This window comes from Mytilus galloprovincialis, chromosome 6, assembly GCF_965363235.1.
Source record: "Mytilus galloprovincialis chromosome 6, xbMytGall1.hap1.1, whole genome shotgun sequence".
NCBI classification, from domain to species: domain Eukaryota; kingdom Metazoa; phylum Mollusca; class Bivalvia; order Mytilida; family Mytilidae; genus Mytilus; species Mytilus galloprovincialis.
The window spans coordinates 70,230,699-70,253,292 of NC_134843.1; the positions used below are offsets into that span (position 1 = coordinate 70,230,699).

A 22,594-nucleotide genomic window follows, 5' to 3' on the forward strand; every position below is an offset into this window, starting at 1 on the left:
CTTGAAGTTGAGCGAGGTTGACAGTGTCTTCCTTTTTACACTGGTGTAGGGATAATACTTAATTGAATACCTAAAACATTGTCTCTGTAATTATAATACACAGGAAATGACCAGAATACTAGTATACAGCCGTCAATAATTCAGAATTACAATTTTCAATTATAAGGGATTGGTCGGAATCAAAAACTTGTCCGCCATTCCATCTTAATATCCGCTCCGAAGGTTAGTGTTGCGAAAACGGTGAACACAACAGGGGTCCAGTTTGACTTTCCGGAACCATTGATAATAAAGTTGACTATCATAACGCCTTGTGTCTGTATAATAGCAGAGTATTAAGACGATAGCCAAGTACTGTTATATTTGTACTAATTGCTCTTACCTACATTGTATAATCAGTATTGACACGTGACATTTTGCAGATTTCGGTCGTCAGAAATCATCGTTAATCTGCTTATAACAACTTGTATCCAAATTATATAATTCTGTCAGTAAAACTCGTAATCCTAATTAAACGAAACGTTAGTTGCAGTGGCGGATCCAGAAATTTTCATAAGTGGGGGCCCACTGACTGACCTAAGAGGGGGCCCGCTCCAGTCACGCTTCAGTGATTCCCTATATAAGCAACCAAATTTTTTCCCAAAAAGGGGGGGCCCGGGCCCCCTGGGCCCCCCCTCTAAATCCGCCTCTGAGTTGATTTGTTAGACGTAGCTTAGTCACTAATGATAGTAAATATCGTAAATAACACTACTAACGTGCCTGACGGTCAGTGCAGCTTGATATATACATACGTGTAGATATTAATATATCAATTATTGCTATTGGGTTAACCTTTCACAAAATAGCATCTTAATGTCACATTTTGGCATACAATATCGGGTTAAAACCGCTGATTATATTGAGTGGCATGGTGTGTGTCATCGATACTTATATAAATAAAACAGCAGAAGACATGCAATGGAAAAAGTTTGTTGAATTGCTCGTGTTCTTAAATAAACGAAAAACCAAGCGAAAGTTTTCCAGTTCTTTAATTCGAAACCTCATTATATGGTTATTGTAAAAGCAAAAGTGTATGATCTTGTAGAAGTAATAAGAAGCAAGCATATATGTTAAAAGACATGAAGAGTAACTGTATACACAACTGCCGAGGTAGTCAAAGTTGGGGAAGCTGTATATAAAATAAATTGAGGGCATAAACAGTAGACATACTGTCACATTATTACAAACTGTAAGGGACTGTAACATTAATTTATACCTGTAAAGTATAATCAAGGATCAAACAGAAGACACAACTTCGCAAGTTGTTTACGATGTACGAAGCTATGACCTTTTCTGAAAATAAAGTAAAGACCACGAAGAGTAAACAAAACGTCAAATCAGGGGCGGATGCAGGAATTTTCGAAAGGGGGGGGGGGGTGCTAACCCAGGGCAAAGGGGGGTGCAAAGGGGTGCAAAACATATGTCCCGATACAAATGCATTGATCGGCAAAAATAAAGGGGGGGGTGCGCACCCCCGGAACCCCCCCCCCCCCCCTGGATCCGCCACTGCAAATGATATAACGTTGTATAGGGGTGTTGTAACCTTAAGTAAGCTATAAAAACAGTAAAAATAGTATCCCAGTAATTAACATGAAATGAACTGTTTAATTAAGTTACGTAACAAAAAGTACTAAAAGATGGAAGCAATGACCTTCAGAGAAGACAAACGTGCACATCTTATTGATGATGGACAAAACTGAGACCTTAATGATTTAATGTTAATGACATAGGTACAACAGCCCTGTGGAGTGTATAATGCTGGTTGTAAGAGCTGTGACCTTAAAATTTACATAAGTAAAGAATAGCGACCAAAACTGTACAATCAAATAACACTGGACCGAGATGAAACCATTATTAGCTTAAACAACCTTCAGTATTATTTACTATAGGGGAGATGTTAATATTACTCTCTATATCAATTTTTCTATGTTAGGTAAGGTTACAACTCGGTCCAGCGTTATTACAGTTTTACTATTATTTACATTGATTTTGAGATTTTGAAAGTCAGTAAATAAACTCATCATAGATACCAGGATTGAAAGTTTATATTTACGACAGACGCGTGTTGCGCCTACAAAAGACTCATCAGTCTTCTGCTGTTTTATTTATATAAGTATCGACGGCAAACACCATGCCACTCAATATAATCAGCGGTTTTAACCCGATATTGGATGCCAAAATGTGACATTAAGATGATATTTTGTGAAAAGTTAACCCAATAGCAATAATTGATATATTAATATCTACACGTATGTATATATCAAGCTGCACTGACCGTCAGGCACGTTAGTAGTGTTATTTACAATATTTACTATCGTTAGTGACTAAGCTACGTCTAACAAATCACTCAAATAAAAAAATGTTAAAAAGGCCAAATTAAGTACAAAGTTGAAGAGCATGGAGGACCGAAAATTCCTAAAAGTTTTGCCAAATACAGCTAAGGTAATCTACTCCTGAAGTAGAAAAGCCTTAGTATTTAAAAAATTCAAACTTTTGTTAACAGTTAATTTATAATTATGAACATATCAATGATAATTCAAGTCAACACAGAAGTGCTGGCTACTGGGCCGGTGATAACCTCGGGAAATTAAAACTCCACCAGCAGTGGCATGGACCCAGTGGTTGTAAATAAACTCATCATAGATACCCGTATTGAAAGTTTATATTTACACCAGACGCGTATTGTATACTCAATTATGAGTAGCTGATGCAATTCCATATTTGAATTTTAGTCAGAAACAATTGAAATAATTAAGTGCATTGCTGACGTCAATGGGTTCTCTTTTAAGAAACGGGAGCGTGTTTACGAATAAATAAGGAAATGGGTTCAAGTATCAAAACAAATCGTTAACACTTATAAAACAAGATGTTGAAATAGATTCATTACGGAATTTGAATTTGATATATATTGGACAATTTAATAATGCGTCCGCTCTTTTGATAAATGCTTTTAAAAATCGGTAAACCTTTCTCTTGAGTATCTAATACAGAATTCAATTACAAAACAAGGAAATTTGTCGTTATGAATTTGTAAAATTAGCTCCCTTGATAGTAGTCATTTTAACAATTGGTTTTAAAATTGGATGCTATAATGTTCTGTCGTGTGTATGAAATGATTTTATTCTAGGAAATATTTAACCAAAATAACAATGATTATTTAAGCTACTTCCGCCCAATTTAATTTCGATAACATCCAACATTAAAATTTTTAAATCTTACAGTAACGGCGTTTTCACAATAAAAAAATAATCAGACCAATTGCAGGTTAATTATATTTCATACAACATTTAATTTCCCGAATAAAAGTAAATACTATAATTGTATCATACTCATAATTTGTTTTGAACATAAAATTTGAAACACAAATATCGGTGCAAAAATCACAACTTTCATATTTTTTATTGAATTCGCAAAATGTAAGAATACAAGTACAATTTTACGAATAAATAGTGCGTTTTTGTACTTGTAACTTAAATAAACAGGGTGTAATTTACTACTGTTGCAATCTATAAACTGTCATTTGATACAATTACTGACTATTCACTGACGTGGAATTGATTTCTTCTACCAAATGGCAGCCAAATAACAACGAAACAAACAAAAACCTGCTGTTTTATTTTATGTATTTACAATCATCTGTATTCCTGTCTTTTGATGTACACAATGTACCGAACTATTTTGATACTTTCAAAGATGTATACAGGCGCAACAAGCAATCTGATGTTTCTTTTTGAAAATAAAAATAAAACATTAATCAGAGATATTCTTTGGTTGTAATATAATTGGCAATCTAGAAAGAAATGGATGTCATCTTCAACAGGATAACCACTGGATCATTTAGTATCATTCACTGCAAGACTCTTTTTAAGTTTACCTTTAGTGAACTTAAACTTGTCTGCAATTTATTACATTTTCCGACCCTTCACTATAATATGTTTTGCCCTAACAGATAAAACATAAAGATTATATCTCGGAGTTAGTGGGTTAACAAATAAAATTATACTAAAATATTATTTATCCCCCCCCCCCCCCCCCCCCCGAAAAAAAAGACGTGGTTTATGAAATAGTTGTATTTTAAAGTGCAGTACCTATAGACGTTATTTCAAAATAGGCATAATTGATTGATGATCGCGATGGCTGAAAACTACAATGATGACAATGACCATTTCAATACCTTTATTTTATTCATTTGAATGTTTTCATCTTAAAGACATGAAATTTTGGTTTAAGTAGCATGTGCATATCTTTTTGAGCGATTTCCATATTACGCGTATGGTTTACATGTTAAATACGTTCTCTTTACCCTCTTGAAAAAATGCATCATGGATGGATGCGTTCTATTATAGTTTGTGTTCAAATTCGTTTTTTCACCAGTAATTATTTTATGTTGTAAGTATATTAAAATTGATATCGAAAAAACGTTTGAAAGCATAACAAAATTTTCTAATACGACGTTCTTCTTTGGTGTCGGCTACAAAGCCATGTTATAATTCCAATAAAACTAGGCTGCGCGTGATTGACGTCATGTGCAATTGAAATTGCAACGTCGTAGAATTTTAGAACTACGCCGGGGATCAAAATGGACATATTCGTTGGTGTCACTCGATAGGAAGTTAAATTAAATCATTCTAAAAGTAAATGTCAATGTATCTGTTCATTCTTTATCATTAAACTATTATAGATTTTCTATAACATTTTTGATTCACCAAATCGAAATTGCTGTTTTTCGAGTGTGTATTATAGGTCCGCTTCGAAGTACGAAAGATGTAAATTTTCCTATTAAAATCGAAATAATTCTATCATGCCATGCTCTATATTCATTTTAAAATGGATATTCATTATATTTGTCAACATTTTAAGAACTCGCTTATGCTCGGTATTAAGATATTGACCTTAATGATGCTAAACTGTGTTAGCATCATGAGCGCTGTCGTGGATATGTTCTCTGATTGGACGAAAATGTAATTGTCAATGTTCAAACATATGATTGTTTAATTAAGTAAACATTCTTTCATGCCATGCTCTATGTTAATTTTTAACATAATACGGCATTTTCATTTGAAGTTTTTACGTGATAATCTGCTTAATAGTTCGGTTTCTGAAAAACCAACTTTTAATATAAAGATTGATATGTTATTCCATTAAAAAAAAATCATGACGTACTTTGTGCTTGCAACTTCATGTAGATAGGCGGAGCTTAGACTATGGTTTAATCTGGTATTTTTCATGTTATACCATGATTAAAACCCCGCCTCTTTGTTACGACTCCATGTGACTGACAAGTAAGTGAATGCATGACACAAGTATTTCTGAATGAACCGGCTGATTTTCGAAAAATTGACTGGATCGATTATCGTGCACGTGCTAAGCAGGGGGCTAGAACGACATTCCCACTGAGATATTGGATAAAAAAATCACCAGGGAACTTTTGAATGATGTTACAAAACAAATACACTCATTAACATTTTTAATCGTACTCATCCTGCGGATTCGTCGTTTAAATATGTTAACTCGTAAATAGCGTGGTATATATAATACTTAACATAGGTAGGCATTATATTTGTCAATATCTTAATACCGAGCGTTTGAATTATTACCTAATTAAACAACCATATGGTTGAACACAATGGCATTTTCGTCCAATCAGAGAACAGATCCATGACAGCGCCCATCGGATGCTACCACAGTTTAGTATCATTAAGGTCAAAGGTAGATATTTCGAATTATTATCGACAGCTTATTTTTTGTACTACTCATGTTCCACATCCTTGGAGCATGTTTGGCCTCCAAACTTTACAACCCATACTCCTTCCCAGGAAAGACTAAAATTGAAAACATTAAACTGAATTTAGATATATTGATTATTAAAAGAGTAGAAGCACGGAGTGAGAAAAGGTAAATTATTTTAAGACCGCAAAATGAAGTGAGACGATCTCTCCAAAAGTAAGATGGTTTTATGCTCTTTTCCATTGTGGCTCTGAGCATCACGAGTGAATCTTTTAAAATTGAGAATGGAAATGGGGAATGTGTCAAAGAGACAACAACCCGACCATAGAACAGACAACAGCAGAAAGGTACCAACAGGTCTTCAATGCAGCGAGAAATTCCCGCACACGGAGGTGTCCTTCAGCTGGCTCCTTAACAAATATATATACTAGTTCAGTGATAATGAACGACATACCAAACTCCAAATTGTACACAAGAAACTAAACTCAAAAATAATACAGGACTTACAAATCCTTAAGCATTGTAAAAACAATTAACATCAGACAAGGCGATACAATTTACCTTGATTGAGTAAAAGAAACTGTGTTTTAGAGAACATAACAGCAATATGAACAATCTAATGTTGATAGCATAGGAATGATCGTTATTTAGATAACCAGATAACTGTGTTTATGCAAATCGAAATAACAACTAATGATATAACGGTTTCCTTGTATATAATGATCTAAACTTGAGGCTAACCAATGAGTCACACTACAACAGAATAACCAAGTAATCATATTATAGATACATTGTATCAGGATTGAAATACTGATAGCGTTGAAAAACAATAAAATGCTCAAATATTCAACGCATAAGCATGCAAAACTTAAATATTTACATATTTTCTTGACTACATTCATAATGACTCGGCATGGTTTTTTTCCTCACTTTTCTTAATTTTAAACACACGAAGGACGTTCTGCGTATGAAACAAAAGGTTTTTTTTCATCAAATGAAAACTTTCCTTATCTGGTAATGTGCGAAATGAAAAGTTCTAAATAAGCTATCAAGAGAAATGAAAGAATAACGGACTGATTTACAGACCTCATATTTCGTGAGACAATTGAAAATATAGCTTTATACTAATACACCGCTCCAATTTTAACTAAGAAAAAAAATAACTTCATCATAATAATATTAGCGACACGTTACGCCATTCGAATAATTTAAGGTGTTTCATTCTTGTCATGATTTAATGTGTTGATAAACAACTTCTATTATTTAAAACTATCATACAAAGAACAGCAACTCCAAAAGTTGTTGATGTAAACTACGAATTCAAATCAAGATCTCTTGGATGAATTTAAGATTATAGGATCTTTGCTGCTCATTTAAGGCGATAGGTCTAAAAGTTTTATGTATTCTGCTTCCCAAATTATTGCAAGGCACGTGATGAGGGCAAAACCAGATACAAATGTCGTAAATACTTAAAACGGGTGCATACATTAATATTTGTTAAACTCAAAAGAGTAAACTGATTGTGAAGTGTAGGCTCCGAAGAATCATCTTTGTAACCGTAAATGGACAATCAAAATTTACATTTAAAACTCTTTAGTAACGGTTACAAAGATGATTCTTCGGAAAAATGAGCAGCAAATATCCTATAATGTAAAATTCATCTTGATTTGAATTGTTAGTTTACATCAACATCTTTTGGAGTTAATGTTCGTTGTATGATAATTTTAAATAATAAAAGACGTTAATCAACACATCAAATCATGACAAAAATGACAAAATGAAACATCTTAAATCATTCGAATGGAGTAACGTGTCGCTTATATATATGGTCGTGTTTGCTTTCATGTAAACTGCTAGTTTTCAGTTCAATTGTATCATTTCACAAGCCCAGAGCCCAGTAGTCAGCACTTCGGTGTTGACATGAATATCAATTGTGTGGTCATTTTTATAAATTTTCTGTTATCAAAACTTTGAATTTTTCGAAAAACTAAGGAAATTCTTATGCTAGAAATAGATAACCTTAGCCGTATTTGCCACAACTTTTTGGAATTTTGGATCCTCAATGCTCTTCAAATTTGTACTTGTTTGGCTTTAAAACTATTTTGATATGAGCGTCACTGATGAGTCTTATGTAGACGAAACGCGCGTCTGGCGTACTAAATCATAATCCTGGTACCTTTATAATTCTTTCAGTAATTTCTTTTACGCCTAAGTTTTCTGTAAGATAATTCCCTAATGCATGATGGGATGTATCGCAATCATTTTCTCAGAACTCATCATCTAATAGAATTTTGGGGAAATGTATACAACACTGGTGATTTTTACAGGAAGGTGACGTGGTTGGAGTTGATCAGGATGATGGGTGTAACACCGTTTTGATTTTTGGTTTAGAACCAAATTCTCATTCCTTTTCCACTCTGTGGGTGATTTTCACAATTATATGAGTTTTTTCGTAGCCTTTTTTGTCTGTAAATTTTCGTCGTCTTGTTGACCTGTGTTTCTCCAAACGGGATTTTTTTCTACTCATCATTTCCATATCTGGAAAAAATAGATAATGTAAATTATGATTGAATATATTGGCCGGATTTTATCTTTGAATTGATTCATCATATATTTAGATGTGGCCGATATTATTTACATCAATGTGACCGTAGGTATATTTCATTCATAGATGTGACCGTTAGCAAATTAATGAATAAAAAATAGTTGTCTTATAGCCATTTCTTGTAAATGTGTTTCCTAATGACATCAGTGTATATTATCGATTATAAGAATTTGATTTGCAGAATCGAATGATTAGAGCAATATAGCATAATGGTATTTAACCACTATACTAGCTTAACATGTGTTTTTTTACGGAAATGAAATAAACTCGAAAGATGTCTATTGAAAAAAAAATAACGGCCTTAATTATTTAAAACAAATATATAAATGCAACAGTAGAATATATATACCGCTGTTCAAAAGTCATAAATCGATTGAGAGAAAACAAATACGGGTTACAAAATAAACCGATTGAGACACATCAACTATAAGAGGAAAACAACGAAATAACAGAACACTGAAGAACAACAAAAACAAACTACAATGCAACATACATAAAAACTAACTATTAGATAATAACTGCGTATTCCTGATTGGTACAAGACTTTTAAGGAATAATATAAGTAAAATGGTGGGTTGAACCTGTTTTTTATGGCTAGTCAAATCTCCGCACTGTATGGCAATGTTAAACATACCGCTAAAAGAGGGACGAAAGATACCAGAGGGAGAGTCAAACTCATAAATCTAAAACAAACTGACAACGCCATGGCTAAAAATGAAAAAGACAAACAAAAAACATCACACATGACACAACATAGTAAACTAAAGAATGAACAACACGAACCCCCCCCCCCCCAAAAAAAAAACACTAGGGGTGATCTCAGGTGCTCTGGAAGGGTAAGCAGACCCTGCTCCACATGTGGCACCCGTCGTGTTGCTTATGTGATAACAAATCCGGTAAATAGTCTAATTCAGTAGGTCATATTTATAAAATGCATCTTTACATGACGGGGAATACAGTACAAATAAATGCAACACCACCCAAGACATAGAAATACATAAATAAATATTATATTAGTGTATTTCGGCATGTAAGCCACAGCATAACAACAAATAACTGAAAAAAATTTAGGACAGTACACAGACACAGCTTAATAGAATAACGAATTGTGTATCTGTCACACAAACGCATCAACGCCACTAAAATCAACGTTACATGTAAATTTCTACAAAATGGATATAAATCAAGATTAGAACAAGCATTTACCTACGACAACAAGTAAATAACGTGCTTCTGACTTGAGACAGCCACATACAGAATGTCTGAAGCTGCAAACCCTCACCTCGACCAGAGGCAGTGGTGAAACGGCACAAGACGAACACAACATCTGCAAAATTCAAATAAACGGAAAATTTAAAGAAATATGAGAAACAGCAATTACAATCCCAGGAAAGTAGAAAAAAAATATTTCAGAGCACGGTATATGTTTTTATATGAAAACCTGATCAAATTCAATCTTTTTTAATAACAAAATGAGACATGTTCCGATAACAGGTGGGTGCACACATATCCGGTATAAAACAGTTGTAACCATATAACTGCGTTGTATTATTTAACACGTAGTTATTTTATGTTAACTTAAGTGTCAGTTTACTATGATGCAGCTTATCTTGGCTTTGTTCTTAGTAGTTGCAGGGAGTTTTGTAGGTAAATAACCGTACATTTTTTATGCGTTGAAATAACCGTTCGTTTTCATGCGTGGGGAGGCTCGAGGGAACAAAAATTTCCGCAAAAAAATCAAACGTTTTTTTTTTTTATTACAAATTTCATTTATTACACTCATAATCTTCCTTTGGTGCAAAAATGCCTTTTTGTGTTTGCATTTAAACTGAAATATCTATTTTAACTCATTGGTTACCTATTTTCTATCATTATTTTTTCAAAAAAGCTGTACTTAAACTAAATAATTGTAAAATTTAAGCAAATTCTGTAATTTAGTTCTTTTTTAATATTTCGATATTACATCTATTTCTCCTATAAGTTTAACAGTAACAAAGTACCTTAAAGGGGCACTAGCTACGAGATATATAAAAAATTAAAAGTATGATATTTTTTGTTCAATCATTAATGAAAGTGAAATAGTGAAATAATGATTTGCTTTCATCAGCTAAAATTGTTCAATTTTGTCAAATTAAGCTTATAAACATTGATAATGACTTATTCACTTGCTAGTGATTAATTTGACCTCATTAACTCCGTATTCATGTGAACTACAATTTAACCCCGTAGAAAGAGATAGAATAACGCATGCATTGTGGGTGTACAGGTATTTAAAGGAAAAGAATGTCAACATTGAAAGTGAAACTAGGTAAACAATTTGATTAACTGATTCGATCCACACAAAATTATTCTTATAAAGGTAAAAACGACGATAAACATAAATCTTAAATCTACAATACAAAATTTAACGTACCTATAAAAATACAATTGCACGAAATGCTTAATCTATTCATATCTATGTTTATGTTTACATCGCTTATATGGCCATAGAAGGTCAACTCTATAGTTAATTAGATGGCGTCTTGGCACGAAACGAAGCTACATCTTATTGAGACCATGTCCTGGTAATTGTTTATTTTATACTTTTGATAGTTTGGAAAAATGTTTTACATTGTTATAAATACAATATGAGAATTTGAGTCAAATCGGTGAACATGAATTTGGCAGCTAGTGCCCTTTAACAAAAATGCATGCTTCTTCCGAAGGCAGATTGTAAGCTTAAATGAACGATGACCCAATTTTATTATTTTATTTTTCTATTAAGATTATAATAAAGTTCATTTATAGACAAAAATAACGGCTTCCTATAAATGACTTTTAAAAAATGGAATTATGCCAGCGAGCCCTTTAAAAACCAGTATTTAAGGCATAATGTAGGTGCTGGGAGTGGTTCGCTTGTCAATGAACATGTAAATCCGTTTCGGGTAAAAGTTCATGACAAAAATTATGTTTGATTATAATTATCTTAAGATCTTTTAAACAGACAGCATTCATACCATAACAATAAAAGTTCTGTTTTATATACAAGGTAATATATTCTCAATACGTAAAATAAAGTGTAATGCATTTTGTATATGATATGCTGGTCACTAATTAATGATTAAGCTTAGTTTCAAATCAATATTTCTTGTAGAATCGTGGCCAAAAGGAAAATATACTTTAGTGAAACCAAAATCCGGCTGTCCATCCGGATGGGTCGAAGGATTGCGATTTCAGGACAATGAAGATTATAGGAACGATAACTGGATTACCAGTGGTCATCATTTTTACGGTAATCATATATTAATCGAAAACATAAATGAACCAGAAAATTGGAAATTACAATCTAAAACATGACTTGAAAATAGAATTTTTTTGACATAAATAATTGTACAGTGCATTTCCATTTGTTTTAGTCCTAACTCTGTCAATTGAATTTTACTTCCATCCCTATTTTTTTTCATATTTTATACGTTATTTAATCTGTTGGACACAAAAATCTAAGCTTAAACGCCTACTTATTGCCAGTGCTAAATAAAGGGATACTCAACTCAATGTAATAAACAATTTTCGACATTCTTTTGTTTAGCAATGTTTTTTCTGATGATCATTTTAGGTTCATTTGATACTGGAAACACTAAAGCGTATTACTGTACAAAGATTCGTGATGAGAAAATTACAGATTGGACAAAATGGAAGCTAGTGTTATGGCCTAAAGGAACTTACTGTATACTAAGGAAAGGAGGATCGTGTCTTTTAGGTTTGTCAGTCAGATTTGTTATGCTAGGTGATGTTTTCAGTCTTTAAACTTCTTTTAAAAATATAGAGGCAAAAGATACCCGAGAGACATTTAAACACAGTGGACGAAATTAAACTGACAACGTCATGACTTAAAAGAAAAACGACCAACAGACACACATTAGTACTCAAAACACAACATATAAAATAAAGACTGAGCAACACAAACCCCACCAAAAACTGGTGGTGATTTAATGTTTTCTAGAAGGATAAGAAGATCCTGCTCCACATGTAGCACCTTTCGTGTTGCTCATGTTCTTACGGACCGTTAATAAGTCTTATTTGGTAGGTTACATTCGAAAAAAAGTTGACAGGCTTGTCCTTACACCATTAACATACCAGTTATAATCTGTGAAACGAATATTATAAAACTGTCATCAACTCGTGATGGCGTCTGTGAAACTAAGGAAGGGATGATTTCAACTTTCACCTTTTGGAATTTTTAGTTTAGCAAGATTCTAACAAGGAATCATGATAGGAAATACAAACCCTTGAATATAATGTTAAACTTGGAGATATATACTCCGTATACAGGCGTTGCTGGAATGTTAGTTTAGTTTAATCATATTTATCTATAGTGGATTGGGAAACAATTTTTGCAACTTATATAATCCCTTTCCGAGTGCTGCCTTGTAGCGCCATTAGCCTGGTGTCTTTAACGTGCAAGAGATATGGCTCTCTCTTAACACGGGTCAGCCATTTGTCGTCCCCTTCCGACGGACTATCATCGTTTCCTCGAGACCATCCTCGCAAATGGTGTTAAGGGAGAGCCGAAAATATAGTTCCTGAAATTTTCATCCCAGACGGGAATCGAACCAGGAACTTTTGTGTTAGTAGTCCGATGCACTAACCACTACACCACGGCTGGAATGTTACTTCGTAGAAATAGAAAGTTGACAATCGGGAAGCTGATATCTCTTCATTTGTCGTTAAGTTATGGTTTTAAAGTATTTAGACTCAGAAATGCTTCTGTTTAGAAGGAAACATTTCATAACCAATTTCTTAGGTATTTATTTTACAAAAGGGTCGTTTTATCAAAAGCTTTTCAATTTTTTCTTAGATTCACGTATGTTCTTTTACTGCCTCTTACACTTTTACGACATATTTCTGAAATGTAACAAAATTACAAAAATGTAATAAGATAGCTGAATCGAGATCTTTGTTTACGATGACTTAACTTTAAACTACGAAGATCATTCTTAACAAAAAAATATTATTTGACACTAATATTTTTTAACTCTATGTTGGTCACAGACACGACCTCCCCTTTCGGAGATGAGTTTAGGTCGTACTATTTGGCCTACGTAATCAGTGCATCCGGGTAAAACTTGTTTCAACATAGGATTTCCAGGGAGTTGTATAATTAAACGCATTTTTAAACTACAACTGACCTATACTCTGTATTTCGTTATATAATAGAGTTTTCTTCAATTTCACGATTGAAAACTGAGGTAACTTTTTCATCTCTCTAGCTATAATTTTCAAATACTTTTGAAAATTGAACTTAATATGTTAATAAGAAGATGTTGTATAAGTGCCAATAAGGCAACTCCCCATCCAAGTCGTTATAGATAATGCATATTTTAAGGGTTTTCTTGTAGTAGAACACACCTCGGGGTGTCAGGATTGATCAAATGAAAGACCGACCGTAGGTGTGTTCTACGACAAGAAAACCCTTAAAATATGCATTATCTGACTTGTATATACCTATATGGAGTTATTTTCATTCAGAACGATAGGTTATTCTTTCGAAGAATCAACCCGGACACTACCATGTTTCAATGAAATATGCTCCAAGGCATAAAATAATGACCCGTATGAGGTCATTATTTTCCTTGATAAAAATACAATATAATTTACTTCAAAATTATATTCGTCTGATAGTTATTTGTTGCCGATTTAGGAATTAATTGTTTTAGGTTTAATCTATGATGGGTGTAAAACAGTCGTCATTGCCCGCATTTTTCTCTTAGAAACAAATAATGTGAAGTTTTTTACATTACAAAGACATTATCATATATGTGAGATGAATTTTAATGTAAAACTTTCATAACACTTTAAAATAAAGCCAGATTAAACATATTCGTGTGCAGGATTGTGAAAATCTGATTGATTCACACTGAATATCTTGGTTGATTGATGTTTGCTTTACGTCCAGTGGCAAATATTTCATGCATGTTCAGGACGATATACACTGAATAGGGAATCATTCTGTGAACTACATGTATTGAAATTCGTTTTTGTGTTACATGTACATGAATCACGATTTCGTACCCCATTCGTGTCAGTTCTTAACTTGTTTACCTTAATTTTATGTAATTTTACCTTTTACTGTATCAAATGATAAACTAATATATTATTCTTATATTCTATTTTTAAAATAACATTCACATAACTCAAAATTGGGTCCGGTGGGGGAGGGTATATAACTATATCCTAATTATCTGTTAAAAAAATGTATTGCTATTTAAAAGAAAACCATCCTGAATATTGCATTCGATTCCATTAAAATTATTGAAAAAAATAATCACTTTTCTCCGATGAAAATGTCATTACAAATAGAAAAAGCACATAGCACCTCCCCCTTTCCATAAACTAAGCTGGTACAATAAATTACTTACAAAGTGTCTTGTATTTTTCATATACCGTTATCGGATGGTAACAATTCATGTGTGTCTTACTTCATGCAGTAACAATAATATTTTTATAGTGTATGGATAATAATTTCTTAGGTTTATATCTAGATTAATTAGTGAGTTTTGTTTCACATTCTGAATGAGCCTTATGTCTTATTAAATCCTGAACGCATTAGAAAGGAATATTCCACTTTAGTGTGGTCGTTAAGATAGGATGCCAAATTTTGCAAATATGTATATTTTTTGTTTAAGGTATATACAGTGTTAACAATCATAAGTCAAAGTAAGCATTCCAACAATGATCCTTCACACCGAACATCAAGTTTTAAAAAAGGACCCCTAAATGGCTAGTGTAAAATACCAATAAAAAGGGGGCTTCAATGACAAAAAGGATAACATTTCTTTTAAACACTTAGGATTTGCAAACGGATATGTTCATTGGGATGATGAAGACTCTGGTAATAGAAATGATCTTGGAGGAACCTTGCCAGATGGAAAGTATGATGAAACATAGAGATACAGTACTGCTGCAGGTAAACTGTCAAACATGTGACAATAGTAAGCTAAGAGTTATAATTAGTCTACGAAGCTGCATGTTAACTTGAAATAAGTCAACGGAGCTATATGTTTCCTTCTTATTAGTCATCAAAGCTTCAAGTAAATTCAGAATAAGTCAACAAAGCTAAAAGTTATCCTATGATTAATCAACAAAGCTACTAGTTAAGTTATATTGAGTCAACGACGCGCCTAATTATCTTCGTATCAGTCGACAAAACACCAGCGTATCTTATAAAGTAATCGAAGCAATAAGTTAACGTATAATTAGCCAACGACGCAGCAAGTTTACTTTTGATAAGTCAACAAAAATAAAAGGATAATTCATAAAAGTAAACGAATATTTAAAAAAAAAATAAACATTCACTGATATTTCTTTTTATAATAGATGTATGTTATTTTATTTCTAGGTCTGATGAACAGCCCGGAGTTGCAATGGAACTTCCCACGTCTAAACCATTCTACCTGGTGGGGAAAACAAATACTTGTCAGCAGGTAAAAGGAATGACTGTCCGCAAGGAATATATAAAGACAGACGACGAAGATAGGAATGAAAACAGAAGGGTCGGAAGCTATCCATACATTGAAGGAACCGGGAATACAAAAATGTTGTATTGCTATTATGCATAAAGCTTACACATATGTATCTGAGGGGGGTCTAGGGTCTGAGTAAAAGGGAAACGTAACTGTCAAATACGAAAAAAGTACATGGTCGTTTTTTTAAATATCTAAAGCTGAAATATGACATATCAAACGTAAGGTGTTTGCCAATCCACAACGTCCCCTAATCCGACATTAATATTTCCCCACAGAACAAATCTGATACAGCTACGCGGATACGTTATCATTTACTATGACTTCCAATTTATTTTAAAAAAATTGAGAAAGTTACTATGAGATGACTTATTGGTATTTTTAGATAGGGGAAGGAATATGTTGGGAATGAATATTTTGGCCTGGTAGTAACTGAAAATAAACAAAATACAGGGAGTAAATACTAATTGTGTACAAGAATGAAATAAAAGAAAGAAATACTAGCAAAAACGAAAAAACTGAAAATAAATTAACTTTGCCTCAGCAGAACGGAATGAAACATTCTATCAAAACAATAATGAAATAAAAGAAAAGACGTTCTAGAAAAAAACGAAAATGAATATTCAATCCGGAAAATTACTCATCCTTCCTTCCTTTCCATCTTACATGATTGCCCTTTATTTGTTTAATATTTCATTTCAATTTGACTAAGACTCATTATTTTATTATGATTTATTTTTAATAAAAGTGCCAATTATTTGAATGAGAAAAATGTTGTTTGCAAATTTGTATGCAATAAACTTAAGCACTTAATTTCTTGTTTTTCTTATATCTGTAATTGTGCAAATTCATCAGAGAAATTGTCAGAACATGGTGCTAGGGCTCTGTTAGTCTTACTTATAGAAGACCTGGTGATTCCTATAAACATAAATCTTTGCTGCCTTAATTTGATAGTTCTGTAGCTAGCATATCAAATCATTTTTAAGAAGTGCGGCGGTTGCATTAAAAGAACCAAATATTGAATACCTGAATTTGATGAAACTGTGGTACAAGTGAGAGGTTTAACGCTATAAAACCAGGTTCAATCCACCATTTTCTACATTTGAAAATGCCTTTACCAGTCAGGAATATGACAGTTGATGTGTTTTATCATTTGATTTTGCCATTTGATTAGGGACTTTCCGTTTTGAATTTTCCTCGGAGTTCAGTATTTTTGTGATTTTACTTTTTGTATAACTTAAAACATATTTCCAAAATGTAATATGGTTAATTTTGGATAAAATAAGTTTGTATGCCGATGGATTTTTCCAATAATGCTTTTTGATATACTTATGTTAAACTCTTGAATATATGACACAAAATCGCAAATGTGATTTCGGTAAACTACCTATGTACATTCAAAGGCAGTATACAATGGTGAAATATTGATGGAATAGTATATGTACAGAACATTTAACACAAACATTGTAAAGAACTGTTACAATGAAATGTGTGTGTCAATTTAATTATACACAAAGTTTAAAGGGGCACTAGCTGTCCAATTTATGTTCACCGATTTGACTCAAGTTCTCATATTTAATGTGAAACATTTATCCAAATTATAAAAAGTCTAAAATAAACATTTTACTGGAAATAGGATCGAGAATGTGTAGTTTCGTTGCGTGTGTATTTTAGTCTAGACGCCATCTAATTACCTCTCGAGTTGACCTCCGAAGACCTCCGATGGTCATATGAGCGATATAATTTAACACAAATTTACATATGTGTTGATTGCGAACTCGTGCAATTAGATTTTTCTAGGTTCGTTTTTTTTTTTTGTTAGGATTGAACCAGTCAATTAAATAATTATCTTTGTTTCACCTTCAACGTGGACATTCTTTTCCTTAAAAAAAAACTCGACATACACAATTCATGCGTTATCCATCGCTAGCGAAGGAGTTAAATTGAAGTTCACATGAATACGGTTTCAATGAGGTCGAATTATTCACTTGCAAGTGAATGATTCACCTTTAATTTTTCTTAGCTTGTTTTGACAAAGTTGAACCATACCGGCGGCTAAAAGTAAATTATTATTTTACTATTTCACTTTCATTTTAAATGATTGAACCAAATGAAATCCTAGTTTAGATTTTGTATATATCTCGTAGCTGGGACCACTTTAAGTTGTAAAATTGCGTATATATTGTGCTAAGATGTGGATTACATTATAAATGTTTTCATAACAGTGTGGACGAGACAATTTCTTGACGTGCTCAGGCCAACTATCAATTGACAGGGTCAGATTAAATGAAGATTCCACTGTAACGCTGAATTATCACATCGTACTTGTTATAGAAATTTAAACTGTGGGATCGCCAAAGGTTTCAAACATATAAATCAAATAATATGAATAACTACACTGAAATGCAGTCAACTTTAGCGTTTGATAGTTCATTGATAACATTCTGGCGTATCACAAACAAGCAACTTGTTACGTCTCATTTCATTGACCGAAAGATTCAAATACAACAACAAATCGTAGTGTGGTCATGAATTGACACAGGTGACTGACTATGACATGTACTATGTTACTACGAACGTAAAAACAAGGATTTGACAATGTATAGTTTACAAATTTTTGGTCAAAAGAATTAAATAAATGTTTTGTAAATTTCAAATAGTTGTGTCGAAATATTATACTGCAGCAAACATAAATATCTTGTACCGCATTATAAAAAATAGAAGGACAAAATAAAATCATGTGCCGCTTTTATTCGAAGAAACCACTTTTAATTTCTTTCAATGTCGTAGTTACTTACAATAAGTATCTTATAATACTGATCCATTACAATAATTACAATAATTTATGATGGGTTGCACATTCCTCTTTTAGTGTTTTCGTGCTATAAAACGAACATACAGAACGCTACACAGTAGCTATTAAAGCGTTTGGTCATTCAGAAAGTTACGTATAATAAACGGCAAATTGTCCCCGAAATACATCTAACAAAACAACAATAATCATATTATTTGTGCACGTGAACTAAGATGTAGCATACAATGTACTATCATGGTCACAACGAAATTCAAATGAATTCAGTGAAGGCATGTTGATTGAAATGTTACATCGGCGAAGATTTTTTCTTTTCTATGTGTGTAACTAAAAAGGTAAATAAATACTTGTAAGAAATATCGTAGTTTATAAGAAACAATATAAATGTACTTCGATTTTAATTGGCTGAAAAATTATCTTTTAATTTCATACCGTAGGAATAGTGATTTGCATACTGAACATTGTTGAACTATCCGCCAAAGTGACGTGTAGACTAGTATGCATGCGTATTTAAAATGAAATACAAAATCATAGTTTACATGCAAGATAAACTGATAAACGAAATATTAAGAAATTATAAATAAGGAAGACTGAATGCATGTACAAGAAGGGACCCTCCTTTTTATCAATACATTTAATGAATACAAACGCTTTTAAAAACTGATTGTTTTCTATGTAACAATAAAAAAATTACAATATATAATTCACGTTCGTTTTTCACCCGAGAATAGAAAAACAGTTAATTTTAAAAATCATTAAGTATATCGCTGGAGTGTATAGAGTGCATTTTCTTCCACTGTGTCATGGCCGGGTTTGCCATCTCCATCTTTCTCTAAACAAAGAATGGTTGGTTAAATGTTCTGAATTTGCTTAGAATTTCGAGATTTTTTCTAAAAATTAAGTATAAAACTGAATCAGAAAAAAATCACACTATTCTTATTGGAATACCTAAAACTTGCGAAAGATATGAAAAGGCAGGATGAGCAACTTGGCAAAAAAGGCCGGATGACGATTTATGGAAAAATAAATCAGGACAAACTAATAAAAAAAGGCAAGACCAAATAGACTTATAATAGAAAGACAGGGCTGAGATTACAACTAAGAAAAAAAGATATTTCATCCCGCTCCCCCTCTTTCCATCAAAATAGAATGGTAGATTTCTTAATCTAGAATCAACTGAATGGAGACAGTTGAATTAAACTTTCGATGTTAAACCTGTTAAGATTTTAAAGTTTAAAATTCTACTATTGCGCATAATTATGAATTCAATGAATTTTACATGCACATATATAAAAGATAGAATTGCTATGGGATAATCAAGAACACAATCATATACGTGAATACGACGATGAAAGGTTATAACAAACTTGACCGGTTACGTGAATACTGATCAGTCCATTCAATGTTCTTTTTTCGCAGGTGTGAGGTCGAAGGTTTGAATCGACCAATGCTAACGATCGTTCCTTTACGAGTTAATCTAATAAAGTTTGTTTGACTGATTACGTCGCACTACCTTTCGCAAAGCTCGGCCGCATTTAAGTGGACTAAACATTGTGTGTTGAATTTTAATGTTGAACACTTAGAACATACTCACCCCTTCTCGTCCAATGAAAAGTCAGTTTTTCCCCCTCTAATTTTCATAGTACATGGTTTTCCATGCACTATGAAATGCTATACATGAATGACTTTTCATTGTCAGTTAATTATGAAAGTGAACTCTTAATAACTGCACTAACAAAGTGTACAATTCCCTGAGGCATTTTCCTTTGGAAAAAAGTCTACTGATTAAAGGTGAAAGAGCAAAAATCAAAACAAAACATTTTTAATTTTTCAAATGTTCATACATTTCCTAATGGTACACAAACATGTATATAGAATTATAAACAAAAATAATTGGGGTAACTTAAGGATATAGGTAAAATAGTATTTATTTAATTTACATATCTGATATTTGAGGGATTTTTTCTTTCTTTCAAGAAAACAATGCCAGACTGCTGATATATACAGCAAAGGATTTTTTTCAGAGAAACACAATACATGTAAATTAATCAATAAAAAGTAAGCATTTAATGTTGAATGGTCTGATTTTAAATATTTATACGGAGAGTATTATATTTATTAAAATTAAATCAAAAAGGGAATTTATTGTGCTGCTTTTTTAAAGAAAAAAATCTCAAGATAAATAAGTATTAAATTTTACCTGAAGCAGAAGAAAAACAATTTATCCATTTGGTCCTGACAACCTTTGTCAGAGCTATTTCATTCCATCCATTGAAATGATGATTACCTATGGTTTACATTTAGTTCATTATAAAAAGTGAACTCTTATTTAGGTTTGAATATTACAATGGGAAAGGATCATTTTGTAAGGTCACTCGAAAGTGTGAATATGTTCTAAATTGGTCAGACAATACTTGGTCATGTTTTATGAAGATTTAAGCCCTCGGCTTCGCCTTGGGCTTAAATCTTCATAAAACATGACCAAGTATAGTCTAACCTATAATTAAATATTCTTTTCTTCTTCTCATGCACATGTATGAATTTTGCTCTTTTATTCTATATAAATCCCCACTGGAAGGCATCTGACAGACTGAGTGAGCGTAAAATCATTGTTATCGATACCCGATGACAAACAAGTTAAAGGTAAATGATTCAGTATTATTACCAACCTAAGTATTGCGGTTGTACACAATGTAACGGGAATACCTCTATAATGTCTGGTTAAACCAAAGTGTAGTTTGTACAGATATTCCTCTAATATAATAGAAATTATCAATTCATTTTCGACCTATATCAATCCCGCTTGTATATTGTAAAATATAGTATAGTGCATTCACATAGTAAAGGAATTATACTAGGGAAGCGTGAACTTCAAAACCTTTCAGTTGGAACCTGAATTCATCCCAGGTATAACTCATCAGAGAGATCCAAATCAGAAAAAATATCTAACAGAAACACAGACCGGACGTGGTAGGCAATTTATACATCCTCACAACAACAAAAAACACGTACAGACCTATGAGTACTCACAGTTACTGACATTTTATTCAAAGTCAATAGTAGTTAATTTGAAAAATGCATTTATCTACAACTTAAATATATCAGTCAACATCCAACATTCAATAAATTTAGTACAAATACGTACTTAACAATTAGAGGAAAACATGACTTTTCGCAATGCCAAATGTAGGTTTCAACAGATTATAGTTCCGTGTATGATTATATGTGTATACCAATTAGTAAGTTTTTGTTATACTGATAAGAAAATCAATATTTATACCAGTAAAAACAATATTCAAATATCAAAGTACAGTTTAGAATTGGTAGCCCTCTAGAATAAGTTTACGTTAATGAGTTTGCTCGGAATTTTTTGTTTGTTTCATATACAGAAATTTAAAAAAGCTGATATCTTTCAGCTTGAATTTAAATTAACAATGTGTCGATAAATTTCACTATAATATTTCACAGGAATTGTTTGATCTTTATTCATCGTTTATATAAAAACAAATGTATATTAGAATTGAATAATGTTTTGGTAACCCTCAACATTTGGTAACTTTTTACAATTCTTGATATATTGACAAAGTAACAATATTCATCAAATATCATTCCTATTAATTGAAAAAAGTACACAAAAAGATTAAAACACAAAATATTATATATGCTTATAGAAAACAGATAAATATATCATTGAAAAATCTGTATATGAAATAAAACAAACAATACTATCTTGTTCATCAAACACTGATTATGTTCTGAAGGCTATTTAATAGCAAAACTGTAAGTTCTAAACTCTGTTCTTAGTAATTATATTTGTTCAACTTCCAGTTCTGAACTGAAAAAGTTGCTTGATATTCAATCCAGTCCAGACCATATTGAAAAAAAGCCTAGTTATGGCCTTCAGATAGGTAT

General features: G+C 32.4%; 1 protein-coding gene across 1 annotated transcript; it reads left to right on the forward strand.

Moving 5' to 3' along the window:
* Positions 1-9,842: 9,842 nt before the first annotated feature.
* LOC143080206 (uncharacterized) lies at positions 9,843-16,320 on the forward strand. The gene is made up of 5 exons (XM_076255928.1): positions 9,843-10,015; positions 11,502-11,639; positions 11,964-12,107; positions 15,198-15,314; positions 15,747-16,320. The coding sequence occupies exons 1-4, from the start codon at positions 9,964-9,966 to the stop codon at positions 15,293-15,295; spliced, it is 432 nt and encodes a 143-aa protein (XP_076112043.1). The 5' UTR covers positions 9,843-9,963; the 3' UTR covers positions 15,296-15,314; positions 15,747-16,320.
* Positions 16,321-22,594: the final 6,274 nt, after the last annotated feature.